Source organism: Urocampus carinirostris, chromosome 3 (genome assembly GCF_059441175.1).
Source record: "Urocampus carinirostris isolate Australia breed hairy pipefish chromosome 3, RoL_Ucar_1.0, whole genome shotgun sequence".
In the NCBI taxonomy this organism is placed as follows: Eukaryota; Metazoa; Chordata; class Actinopteri; order Syngnathiformes; family Syngnathidae; genus Urocampus; species Urocampus carinirostris.
In genome coordinates this window covers 50,555,627-50,569,946 of record NC_142351.1, presented here as the reverse complement: position 1 = coordinate 50,569,946, position 14,320 = coordinate 50,555,627, and the positions used below count along the sequence as shown (strand labels likewise).

At 38.7% G+C, this 14,320-nt stretch overlaps 1 protein-coding gene across 3 annotated transcripts in view; it reads right to left on the bottom strand.

Moving 5' to 3' along the window:
* Window positions 1-2,760: 2,760 nt before the first annotated feature.
* The window catches only part of bcl2l1 (BCL2 like 1), a 37,936-nt gene continuing 26,376 nt past the window's right edge, over window positions 2,761-14,320 (bottom strand). For all 3 annotated transcript variants that reach the window (XM_088332282.1, XM_088332280.1, XM_088332281.1), the window contains one exon: window positions 2,761-4,333. In XM_088332282.1, coding sequence (XP_088188408.1) covers window positions 4,190-4,333 — 144 coding nt within the window. In that variant the 3' untranslated portion in view covers window positions 2,761-4,189. The remainder of the gene's footprint in view (window positions 4,334-14,320) is intronic.

Here is a 14,320-nt window from a genome sequence, read left to right as displayed (position 1 = left end):
AGTCGAAGCATATCTTCACTTTTTTAGCATGTATTTGTCATGCAAGAATAAAGTTTGATCTCCGTCCAACATGAGTGTTTGAGATTTTCACATTATGACTTCGTAATGTATTCTATGTTGAAATGTTTTACTTTGACACGATATTTGCAATCATTGTTGGCCCAAAAATAGGATTGGTAAAAGATTGAACCCCCTGATGAATCATCAGGCTGGTAAGCCAACATCTAGTTGGAAATCACTGTCCGATGTTTTGGTGCTCTTGGATTTAGTTTGCAACCGTCCAAATGGGATTAGTTGGGGTCTCAAACTTTATTTGGGCGCCCCCTCCCAGCTAAATTCTGGGTAAGGTTGGGGGAAATTTTTTTTTTTTTTTTTTTACAAGGTATGAAAATGGGTCAGGGCTTAAAAGTGTTAGAAAAGTGTGGCAGAAATACCATGCGCACCCCTAATGTTTAATTAAAAATCGGTAAAAATGATGTCAGACTTTTTCTCAGCCCATACGAAGCATTTAAAGTGACCAACATTGTTTGACTAACAAGCTTTAGGTACTTGGGTTGTGATGTGGCTGCAGTTGGTGGAATGGAGTGCGAGGTATTGCACAGAGTGAATCAAGGAAGCAAGGTTTTGGGTGCTCTGAGGAGAGTGATGAGCAAGAGTATGAGTATGGATGTTAAGAGGGGACTGTATGAGAGTGTGATTGTGCCGACTGTGTTGTATGGTACAGAAACTTGGAGCCTGAACGCAGATTTAAGAAGGAAATTGAATGTTTTTGAGATGAAGTGTTTGAGGACTATGTTAGGAGTGACAAGATTGGATAAATTGGGAAATGAAATTGTGAGAGACAGAACTTGAGTAGTCGTGGAACTGATCAAGCGTGTTGATAAGAGTACTCGTTTGGTTCGGACACATGGACAGGATGGATGAGGAGCGAATGTTAGAGAATCTACAGAGCAGAAGTATATGGAAGGAGACCAAGAGGAAGGCCGCCATTGACGTGGATGGATGGTGTTATGAGTGCACTGCAGGAAAAATGTTAAATATAATGGAAGCTAGAGTTCTTGTTGGTGATAGAAAGGAGTGAAGATGTGTTGTTAAAGGATAGTGGGATTTTGGACGCGTTCTTAAGGATGGGCTGGGCACCCGTATGATGCGGCAGGGGTAAACCAGTGAAAGCTGTCAGGCACTGCTGTTGAACAAAAGAGTGTTGTGTCACCCTGACCCGAGTGACATGGCCACTTTCTGGTGTCCCGTTTCATTTGGAGGGACAAAAGCATGACCAACTTAGGTGCCCAACTTGTTTGGGCAATTGGGTTGGCCATGGTCCAAAATGTTTTGGGGTTTTTTTTGCTATTTTTTTCTTTGTTATTGTATGTGTTGTCTTGCTGTCAGTCACCCCTCTTGAGTGATATGACAATGGTAGATAGAACATTGTTGTATACAGGCGGCCATGATTCAAACAATTTTTTGACAAATATGAACACAATACAAACCTGAAACGTGCAATGTATTGAATTAACATCCTTCTGATTCATCATACGATACACCACAGAATTGTTTTGCTTTTTTGAGTTTATATCTTGTCAGGAGGACTTTTCATTTAATTGATTCTCTAACATCATCTCTGGTACTGTGAATAGTGTGATCAAATCTAATGTGTGTTACACAGAAATACAGTACTCGTGCCGGCGCAAACTACACTCATATCAATACAATTGCACCACCTCAAAAGCCCAATTCCCTTTGGGAAATCTCAAAATATCCTTCTCCCTACCCCAAAATACTATCTCCTTGGATCTTTACAATTCAAGTAAGTCACCCCTGTTGACCTCAAAACGGTGAATTTCTCCTAAAAGTCTAAGATTTTCATGACGGAACTGTTCAATATTTTTTTCTACACAAGATCTAAAAAATAAACAATCAAAAGGTAACAAATGAATCCCCAATTGATTGATTTTAGATATTAAGTACATCGCTAATATATTTGTTTTGGAGACAAATTTCTCTCCATATAGGTGTTGGGTAGAAATCACGGTAAAGTGCACCGTACAATTTTAATTTCCCATTAAAATGTACAACTTGATGTTTATAATTGATATTTAAACCTTGCGCTGATACATATATAATTGTGCCCTGTTTAGGTGTAGCCTAACCTGACCAATTGGGCGCAAGCCATTAAGGGTGACGAATCTTCTTAGGACAATGCCATACAAACTAATTCCAGCCGCCATTAATAAGGAGGGATGAAATGCATTGGCTGAATAAAGCCAGTAAAGAGCAGTACCAGCATCATTTTTAAGCAGACTTTTTGAGAAACATGGCAACTATTTCAAGCATTAACAAGCACATCACCGACTTTTTAAGTGCTGCCCATTCCTTGGAGAAAATAAAAAACAAAACAAAAAAATAAGGATCTCAAGCACCTGTACTGTTTAAAATTAACCAATTTTCAGGGGAGTCATTACTTGAATCTTATACTTTTCTTCTGAATAAACATTACGCAATTTCGGTGAGGGTTGTTTTTGATAAACAACAAAAAATTGGGTCAAATCATCCCAAGTATTGAGTTGGTCAATTCGTGACTTAAACCTATTAGAGTGCACGTGAAATACACACCACAATAAATGGTTGCATCCCATATACATCCAACCCATGAATACTAAACTGATCCAAAGAGGGAACAAGTTACGTTCTCGTCTAACCTTGTGTCTGGCTCGTAATTATGAAATATTGTACACACTGTAATAAGGAGCGCACACAAAATGTGTCATAAACTTTTATTACTCGTTTTTGAAAATGTTTAACAGGGGGTGTTAAATGATCAGTGCTACCAACATTACAACTTCACATCCAAAATATCTAACATGTTCATGCTGCGAGATGTGTTATCTGCGGTGTGAGCTGCTACGTTTGCTGCTTTTGTCAGCTACTGTCTACGAAATGAGGACAACACGGCCCTGCACCCCCACAAGCCACTCACGCACATCGCTCTCGCTGACTGAAAATAAAATTGGAAAATCTAAAATAAAATTGCCATTCAAACTTGAGCAAGAAATCAGTCAGCAGTGCTGGGGTTTGATTGGCTTAAAAATCCAAAAGGAACTAAAAGCACAAAATGGGCCGAATGTCAACTCGGCCATAAACGACAGTTTAAAATGTTTCCTCGTGAACAAAAAGCACCACACGTTACAAACTACCATGCGAGACAGTATTGGAGACGAACGCGCGGTTAGAAAAAAAATCATTCGCGGTGACTCAAGACGGCGGCGCCCCTCGCCGTTCCGGCAATCCCATCCTGCCTTTCGCTTTCTGTATGGCGCTACCAGTCTTGAACAGAGGTGCCCGCCTGTGCCAAGCACGCTCACCTGCCATGCCCAAAACATGCCGTCAATTCGAAAGGCGCTTGGGAATCCCGTTACTGGATTCTAACAAATGTTCATTATTATGTGGAATGATCACTTGTGGTTCAACGCTTTTGAATGTTTCATAAAAGCTCAGAGAACATACAGCAAAAAAAGCTTCCTGGTGTAATTTCCCCATGATTCTATAATATAATTTAACCTTTAGCTGAGTGTGCACTGTCATTTTTATCACTTTCTTGAGGACTCCACAGAAGAGCTTGGGGAACCCTTTACTGACAGACTGATCTAAAAAGATTAGATTCTAATAAATGCTTATTGTTGTGTATAATGATGACTTCTTGTTTCAATGCTTTCGAAGGTTTTGTTAAAGCTCCGAGAACATACAGAACAAAAGCTTTCTGGTGCCATTTTATCAAGACGCTAAAATCCACTTCAACCTTTTCCAGGGAGTGCACTGTAATTTTCATCAGGCTAGTTCACATACTCTTCTGGTCCAACTTGTGGCCTCCAATGAGGACCACAATTTGTGATGTCACAACTAAACTTGTCCACGCATACAAAGGGAAAAAAAACAAACCGGAGGCATAAAAAGGAACACATTTCTGACACAGTAGCATCTTTGAGTTTAAGTTGAGGTGACTTGCGCGGGAGGTATACGTTAACACAAAGATCCTCCCTTCCGCTCATTTTTCACAACAGTCCCAAAACAACAAGGTTGATTCGAAGTCCAACAGGGGGCGGCAGGATTTTAAGTCAGAAAAAGGAAGCTTCGACTCAACTTGTGTCGATGCGAGCGTGTAAATGTGTGCGAGTGAAAGATGGGAAGGGCATCACAGGCGTTTCTGGACAAGCAGGGAGCCCACCACTACCCCGGTTACGAAGGTCATCCCGGCCAGTAACCACTTCTTGAAACTTTCTTGGGAGCGGCGGACCTCAGCTGCTGCGTCATGGCCGAAGAGCTCCGCAAAATGCTCCTGGAAAATAAAACAGTATGTTGATTAATTCTGGTGCAGAGATTTGATAAACATTTGCAAATGCAAACAAATCTTAAGACAGACATGTATCACTTTTTAATTTTTACGCATTTTGAGAAATTGTTCATCAAATTAAGGGGTTAACATTCTTACTACGGTCTACATTACGGGCCACCATCCAAGCATGCCATTTTGGAGGTCTCCTAAGAAGTGATTAACTGTATTATATGCACTATAAAGGTGCACAACATTTTAATGCACACCCTCCAAAAGACATCATAGATTTCAACAGCCTGACAATAGTAAATCAAGGCTTGCATCATTGCTGCTAACTTCATAAATTAATCAAAATAGCAGATTATAAATTGTTAAAATAAACTTGCATTTGTAGTATTTCACATTTAAAACGTTACTGGGGATTGTGAATGCACTGAAGAATTTAAAAAATCTTTGTCAAAATTGTTGTCGTCATTCATCACTATGCTAAGCCGTGACGTCATATTGTGGCTCGTTTTTTTGGGGTTTTTTTTTTTAACACCTGCACACTACCATAAATATGATATATTTAACTTTTTAAAACATGACTTAATTGTACACAATCATGAATGTTCCGTTTTTAAATGGCAACCCAAAGTTCTGTCTTGATTGCATTGCTTTAGACCAACCAGCAGACGGTGCAAATACATCACATCAAAGTCCTCAAATGATTTCTACTTTGCGCTCCTTCCTAAGCCAGACAAATCAAACAAAATTGTTGACAAGGAGCACCCATCACATTTCTAAAATGAATCGGCTGGGAATTTTGAGGACATTTTAAGTCAAGTCATTAGCCCTTAATCAAAAAGGGCTATACAAATAAAAATGACTTGATCCTTTGTGATTAAGGACTATACAAATAAAAATTACTTGGACTTAAAAGGTCCTCAAAATTCCCAGCCGATTCAACAGCTTTGTACCAGTTTACCATCATCATCATATGTCACACTTGATCACGAATGGGCATTATTGCAGCATCTCTTGGATCCAAGTAGAGTATTCACCGGCCTTCTTGCGAGCAATGTTGACATTCTTTCTAAGCCAAGCGCAACCACCGCCCACTAAATTCATTTCCTGGAAATGAGAAGTATCAACAGCACGTACTTGAGGATTTGGGACACTAGGGGGCGTCTATGCCGTTTACAAATGACAGGCGACTGACTCAGTGATGATGATGATGCCTATGCTGTCCTTGAAGGCCTCCCAACAAGTAGCCAGTCATCCTCAATTGCTCAGAACAAAATGAGGTCTGACAAATTCTGGGTTGAGGGTGAAGCAATTACGAAGCCTACACAGCTATTAGGAAAATCAGAGTAAGGCAAAAAAGGGAAACCTCTACGGAGGTGGTTCTTGAATGAGGTCATTTGACGAAAGAGGAACAACAAGTAGCTTGATCAGTAATCAAGTCACAAAGAGACCTCGATGTTCCAAGAAAGTTCCTGTACATCAAGTAGATCATAAAAAAAGGTATTTGTGACTCATTTCCTTAGGAAATGCTTACTACAATAAGCAGGGAATTCAATTTATTTTTGTCAACTTAAGAAAAATCAATCTGGTTTCATCTGGAGGGACGAAAGCATGACCAACTTAGGTGCCTAACTAGTTTAGGCGTTTGGGCATTTGGGTTGGCCATGGTCCAAAAATTTGTATGTGTTTGTCTTGCTGTCGGTCACCCCTCTTGAGGGATATGACCAAGGTAGATAGAGAAAAATCCGACCAGCAAAAAACTAATTTTCCAAATTCAAGGGGCAATTGTCTTATAATATTCTCACCATCAAACTCTTCCTGGTTCATCCACTTGGGTCCAAATATCTGCTAACATTTACATAATCAGACTACACTGCAAATTGTCATTACAGGCACTAGTGGGAATGCAGAGTCAATATTTAGCATATAATAACAAAAAACAACTCAATAGAAACGCTAGTGCACTGTCAAGACTGAGAAAAGTGAGTACTGAAAAGAGGTTCGAGCTTTTAGGCAATGTTGTCATACTGACGGCAACTCCGGAAAGAAATCTTGCAAAGTTTCTAAGAAATTTGCGAGGGCGTCGACATGTTGGCGGAAGATAACCCGATGCGGTGACCCAAATCTTGAGGGAGTGCTTGCAAATACATTTATACGAAAGTGACTGCTCAAAGAGCATTTGTTGTGAGTTAATTCAAATGTATTCTAAAAAAGTACAATGTCAATTCTGGCACCCGTCATGCATGAAACGGTAGCAGAGAATAGTAAACTTTTTGGCTTTATTTCATGACTCCTGATCAGACAAAAATACTCAAAAGTTGGTTTTAATTACAGAACATGTCTAATGGCATAAGAATATTTTCCTTAACACACCTGAATGGTGTGGGTTCAAATCCAGCTCCAGACTTCCTGTGCGGAGTTTGTATGTTCTCCCCGTGCTTGCGTGGGTTTCCTCCGGGCACTCCGGTTTCCTCCCACATTCCAAAAACATGCATTTCAGGTGAATTGGCCGGTCCAAATTGTCCCTAGGTGTGAATGAGCGAATGAGTTGTCTGTCCCTGTGTGCCCTGCGATTGGCTGGCAACCAGTTCAGGGTGTCCCCTGCCCACTGCCTGGAGATGGCTGGGATGGGCTCCAGCCCCCCCGCGACCCTAATGAGGATAAGCGGTACGGCTGATGAGATGAGACACCTGAATGGTATGTTCAGGTAGGCTAGATTGCATTCGTCTTTCACTACTTCCTGAGACCCAAATCAGAGTCAACTCTTAGGATTTACACAGAAACTAAGCTCCTGTGTGTGCATGTTTTACGCTGTGCACCAGTGCATATTTTTATTCCCTGCCCATTCAGCTATCTGTCAATGTTTAGTAAGGTCCACAGCAAACAAAGGTCAATTAAGTCAAACATTGAACCCACCACATGTTCGCACAAGATGCCCCCTTAAAAACAAGTCACTTTGTTACTTCTGTGTTAAATAGACATTGAAGAAATACCCAAGAATTATTTTTTATATATACATTATTGGGGCCTTCTAGTTTATTTTGGAACGACACAGTGTTCCAGTTTAAAGAATGTAACACTGAAAGATAAATGATTTACTGACCAACCCTGAAGATGGAAGATTTCTAAAAATAAAAATAACTAAAAAATAAATTGCATATTACAGTATTTGTGCAATGCTTGATTAGTAAAAAAATATATATCTGCGCACAATGGCACAACATTGTTTGTATGGGAATTTAAACCTGGGTTGAGACTGTGAAAGCGCAGAATCCTAACCGTAATATATATATATATATATATATATATATATATATATATATATATATATATATATATAAACATAGCAGGTATTGGCTTTCTTTTAAGGCTTATATATTTAGATTTTTGCTGTTTTAAACAGATTTTCTTTTGTCCCAGTATGGCACTTTTAACCTTTTGGGTTTCCAACCACTGGCATAGATCATCAGTCATACGTCTCTTGTTCTCTTGCTACAGTGTTTCAATAGTTGACTTCATGCTTCGTAAAAAAAAAAAAAAAAAAAGTTTTGCAATTCCTACGTAATCAGCCAGCAAAAATGTGAGCAATGTAGGTGTTGTCAGCAAGCGCCTTGTGACGGGGATGACCGACACCTTACAAAAAGGACAAGTCAGGGCAGGCCTCAAGTGAAAAGCTGTATTGATCACGGGGGAAGTGACTAACCTGGAGGATAGGGTGCTACAAAAAATGTGCAATTCAAAAACCCTTTTGTTTTCACATCTTGCAAGAAAGCCACATTTCTTAATAAAAAACACTGGGATGATAGTTCATGCATTTTTGCCTATAAACATATGTTTGTCTGGAGATGGATGGGCACCACCAAGGCTGTACTTGCCCAAGACACAGAAAATGGTGCCCCTACGACTAGTTGTAAACAGAACCAACCAACCAAAATGTTTTTTGTTGAATGAAAGTTTTTTATGGCACTAAATATTACACTCTCCCTTTAAGTACTTTTGTTACAGACTTTGCAGTTGACCACTGAGGTACTTTACAAAATCCAAATAGTATTTGTTATATTTACTGTTCTGCTGCTAATGAGCCTCTTCTTGGTTTACAGAGATAAAAAAAATGTTTACTTGATTTCAATTTGTTATTTATTTGCCTGCCCTTAAAATAGGTTTATTCATGGATTTTTGTCTCTGACAAAGCAATGTGCCCAATTATTATTTTAATGTAATTTTTGTATGAATCCGCGGAATGTTCAAGATGCATTTTCCATGTACCCATTTTTCTTGTGTTTACCATTTTTCACATAATTTTATCAACTTAATGCGTAATTTCTGAAAAGAATATCCGATTATCAGAGTACATCCACTACACAGCATTATCTCCAGACAGAAGAGCAGTTTCAGCAACAGACTGCTGTCACTGTCTTGTACTACGGACAGACCAAAGAGATCTTTTCTTCTTCATGCCATGAGGCTCTTAAACTCTACCCGGCAGAGTAAAAGCCCACATTAAACCACACCCCCTACATTGCATAATACCGAATTTTATTGCAATATGTATTTTGTGTAGCACTATTTAGATATTCTATACAACACGCTACAGTGGGCATTTGCACGTCACATTGGGTATTTGTATATTGTATTCTTTTTGCTTTATTATTGTATTGTTCTCAGCTCAGGGATGCTGCTGGAAATGTGAATTTCCCTGCGGGGATGAATAAAGTATCCATCTATCTATCTAAATCATTGTAATGATCAGTGACTAGTCAACTAGTAAAATAGCTGCAGACCTAGGAAAGACTCAAGATAAAAATGGAGTCACACAATCCAGAAGCATGATCAAGCTTTCAAATTAATCACATTTTTTGGGTCGTTTTCCATTCCTCAGGTTAGTAAATCGACTTTAAAAGATCTTATCAAGAGACAACCACCTTAGGGTATCCTGCACAATAAATCCCACCTTGCAGGTCAAGCCAGTCTTTCACTTGAACACCCACCATCACAATTTTTTTGCCGTGTTCCCACATGCCAGGGTTTTCATCTTTAAAGTTTCCACTTTAAGGAGAAGGCGCGGAGGTCCAACAAAGCAAACGGAGAGGGAATGAGTGTGCAGTTGGTTGCCACAGAAACTAGAAAGCAGATAATTAGTGTGGCTGACAAATGGTCTATCACTGCTTGTGGAAAAAGAAGCATTTTAACGATCATTAGCACGGGCTTCTTGTTCATCAACTCTGGCTGGTGGGTTGCTACCGTGTTGCACCATAACAAGCCTAGACAGTTCAATACACCTGTGACTTTTCCCCAATTCCAACTGTGAAAAAGTATGGAAGATGTGATCGCTAACCGTGGCTTAGAAGAGCAATCAAAGCTGTATATTCAATGTCATGTCACTAATGTCAACAGAAAAGTAGTTAAAATGTTGGTGATTGATTGAAGTTGTTAAATTTTTAAAACCAAACAGGTTAATTCAGAAGAAATATAAACCCACCAGGAAATATAAACTATGATTTTAAGGTTTCTAAATTATCATTATCGACTTATGAATGGGGTAAAAAATGTAAGTAAATTGCCCTTTCTAACCGGGCTGAGAAAAAAATCCAAAGAACAGCCTTTAAGTTTAAACTTACTTGCCTGACTAGGTTCTACAAATACATTTTGTCATTGTCAAAATTCTATTGCGGTGACACATTGGTTCGTAAAATGAACCTGTCTAACGAATATCAAAATCTAGGTAATGTTACCCATTAGTGGATTAACTCTCAGATTATTTTTTTCTATTTCCTTTAGCCTAATTGATAGTTAACTCTATAAAACGCAACTTACTGGTTGGTAGGCTAATAAACAATGAGCGCTAGGCAACAGAGTTTTAAACATGTCCATAAGACCGAGATTTAAGCATTTATCTTCAACACAGCATGAGAAAAATATAATTCTTACAATGACAAACTCTTTATATGTTGGTGAGAGCACTATGCAAAGACTGACTAACAAATCAAAACAATTCCATATTTACAGAAAATAGAATGAAAGTTAAGAATTCTGTAAGGAAGTGAGCAATACCAACACTCCTCCCACACTTAAACCTGTAAGCACATTTGAATTCCAGAGGCCTTACTTGGTTTTAAAGGCCTTATCCAAGTTTCTGTTTGGTGAATGAATGGGTCGTGCGAGTGATACTGTTATATTCCTACCGATAGCCTTAAGCATTTGTATCAAAAAGTAAAATCGCTTGACGTATGAAATCAGTAAATTATTGAGAGGTGGCTTTAGCACTGGTTCTCTCAACTATTGTCACAGAAGGATGCTGTTTTTTTTAACCGTTACAAAGTGTAACAAATACCATTATCAAATCATTGTATGTATCTTATGTGATTAAAGACACTTCTATTTTATGCTCATTTCAAGTAATAAATGTAATATACATTAACTCATTCGATACAAGACATTCCTCTTAAACGGGTGCAAGCTAATTTTTGCCATTTGGACTCATTTAGTTCTAAACCTTTACAAGCATAGGACATATCAAAATAATTTTTGAACCCTCGCCTTAAATGTAGAAAAAAACTTGTTTACTTAACACTGGTAAGTAAACAACTTGGAACATTGTTAAGTTCCGTAAAAATAATAGTTTCCAAGAAAACAGAGAAAAGCGGCTTTTTGTGAAAGGATGCAGTTGAAGCAGAACTTTCAGTTCGGTGGTTTTTTTTTTACATTTGTGATACCTCCAATATCTGAACAATGCTTTCCATAAACACAAGGGCACTTTGCTTACAAAATAACGTTTTATTGCAAGAATACCTAACTTATGCATGAACGATGCATGACCTTCGCAAGAACTTTTCAAAGCCCGATGTTTCAGATGACATGACCACACGATTTGGGTAACTCGGGGGCGGCCCACACATTCTCAGCCACTGAATAGAGGAAGCGCAGCAAAAGGGGGGAAAAAGGAGCTCCTCAATGTGTCGACAAAAGATCTAATCAAAGCCATTCTTGCAGTCCAGTGTTGATTTATAATATTGAAATCATTTCCAGAGGCTTGATACTTGCTGATCAGCAGCGCTAAAGCTTTAGAAGACTTTTTTACATTTAAAAATAAACACATTTTTACGTTTTGGCACTCTGGGATAAGGCTCCTGAAAATATATTTTTAAATAATTTGTAAGTCCAGGTAATTTGGGTTCCTTCAGAACATCCTGAGCATACTCTGCTCTCTCTAGTTTATCCCGCTAGGCATTAATAAGGACATCTACATGGACTTGACCCCTCTCATCTCTCCGACTTATTATGATCGATGCCCACATCTTTTCCTGTCCTTTTCAGTTGCCTGGCTGGTGGTGAAATGAGCGAGAAGGACGCATCAAGATAAGTGGACCAGCACCTGGACCTGAGCATTTGTTAACGTTTGCATCAACCAGCCAGCAGAGGTGGGAAGCTGCGGCGCTGCTGGCATGGCATTTATGACATTTTTTACATATTACCTATGATTTTCTTATTGATGTCCACTATTTTTGTGTACTGTTACCCAATGCAACATCTATTGCAGCCTGGTCATCCTGGAAGGGGGATTACCGCTTGTGTAGCACCTTCCTCATGTTGAGGTTTTGAATTTTTCCCTGCCTGCATGTTGAATTAAATCAGGGGATAGTGTAATTGTGGCCTGTGCAGTCCTTTGAGACATTTTGTGATTAAGGGCTATACAACTCAAGTGACCTGGCTTTCACAAAAAGCAGTTTTTCCCCAAAATTATTTTGTAAACAGGTATTTTCAAGAAACTTAGCAATGTTCAACTGTTGTTGACTAAACAATGGTAAAGGCTAGAAACATGATTTTTTTAATGACAGAAAGTTGAAGCTTTCTTTTGATATGTCTATATAGTTAGAACCAAATTTTCTGGGCCTTCAAAAAAAGGGTCAAAATGGCAAAAAATAGCTGGAACAGACTCCTTCCGTTTGAGAGAAGCGTCTGGCATTGAATGGTTAAATAAAGGGGATGGATGATGGTTACCTGAATAAAAATAACATATTAAAAAATGTAATGTACGCAAGTATTCTTTTCTTGTATGTAACTCACTTAAGGGTCCAAATGCACAAGTTGGAGTTCAATAATATAGATTATGGACTTTTCCTCACCAGACGCTCTTGTATGTTGCAAAATTTTGGTCATGATAGCCTCTCATTTTTATTATACACAGTACAGTAGTGTGCAACATAACCGGGGCATCATGTGTCTGTTTATTGGGCAGACTTATGGATGACTGGTGAAATGCTGGTTATTTACAGAGAGTTGATGAGGAAATCTGACCCTCGACTTGACAAACAGTCCTTGAAACACGTACAAAAACAACAGAGCCTCAGTCACAGGTTTTGCGTCACTTCCGAACTTGGAATGGAGTGGAACAATATTAAAATGTTATAAACTATACCAAAATGAATGAAACCTTTCACAAATGAAAAGCAAAAATCTGTGTCATGCCACTTGATAGCATGAGTCAAACTGGCTTTTATCATCAACGATAAAATTTCAAGGATTACAGGGGATGGGTCGTTCATGTCCAGAAATTTTTTAAACCGCTCTCTGTCTTGTGACCAAAAAAAGGATGTTGAGTCAAAACAAAGGTAGTTCTTTCATAAAATGCCTCATTACCCACAGAGACCATTCCTTTTGAGGACAACTTTTCCTATCTTTTTTACAAATGCTTTGACGAGAGCAATGATATCTGCCAGGCATCTCACAAGATAGGTGCGTGACTGGATTGTGGCACTAAACCTCAATCCTGCGCAATCGGGTTAATGAAGCATGATGGTGAATTCTGCATATGAGATGGTTGGATGACATCAGCAAATGTCTCAAACATCTCTAACTTGGGTGAGAAAAGAGGAATAGATAAAAAGAATACAGAATCACTTAAGTATTTGTAAAAAAAATTCACTTTACAAATATCATTGAACGCCCTCAAATGGTAGCATTTTGACCTCAGATGAGTGTACTTTACAACTGCCTCGTTGACAAACAAGCACACCTATCCAAGTGTAAATCTATTTAAACATTCCCCATAGCTGTAAAATTGGAAACAGAAAAACTGACTAGTCATCGTTTTTATTAGTCATTTTTGAGGTCATTAAATGATGTAACAGGCTGCTTCAAGTTATATTTTAGGCTGAGTGTTTTTACATCTTAATTTCAACGCATTTTTGACATCATACTTTCCTTTTTGCACTAAAATGAAACTTAGAACACCTTACATGTTTCATTTATTTTTGTTTTCTCTGTCAATTTTTTTATTACCAAATCCACCAACCACACTTTTAGATATACAGGACTGTCTCAGAAAATTAGAATATTGTGATAAAGTTCTTTATTTTCTGTAATGCAATTAAAAAAACAAAAATGTCATACATTCTGGATTCATTACACATCAACTGAACTATTTCAAGCCTTTTATTATTTTAATATTGCTGAATTTGGCTTACAGCTTAAAAAAACTCAAAAATCCTATCTCAAAATATTAGAATAATCACCTGAATCATCTAATTAACTCGAAACACCTTGCGAGGGTTTCCTGAGCCTTAAAAACACTCAGCTTGGTTCAGTAAACTAAATCACAAGTATGGGGAAGACTGCTGATCTGACTGCTGTCCAGAGGACCATCATTGATACCCTCCATCAGGAGGGTAAGACACAAAGAGAAATTTCTCAAAGAGCAGGCTGTTCACAGAGTGCAGTTTCAAAGCATATCCACAAAAAGTCTGTTAGAAGGGAAAAATGTGGCCGGAAACGCTGCACAACCAAGAGAGATGACCGCAGCCTTAACAAAATTGTGAAGAAGAGCCGCTTCCAGAATTTGGGGGAGCTTCAAAGACAGTGGGCTGAAGCTGGAGTCCAGGTATCAAAAGCCACAGTTCACAGACGTGTCCGGGAAATGGGCTACAATAGCCGTATACCCATGGTCAAGCCACTTCTGAACTCAAGACAACGGAAGAAGCGTCTGAC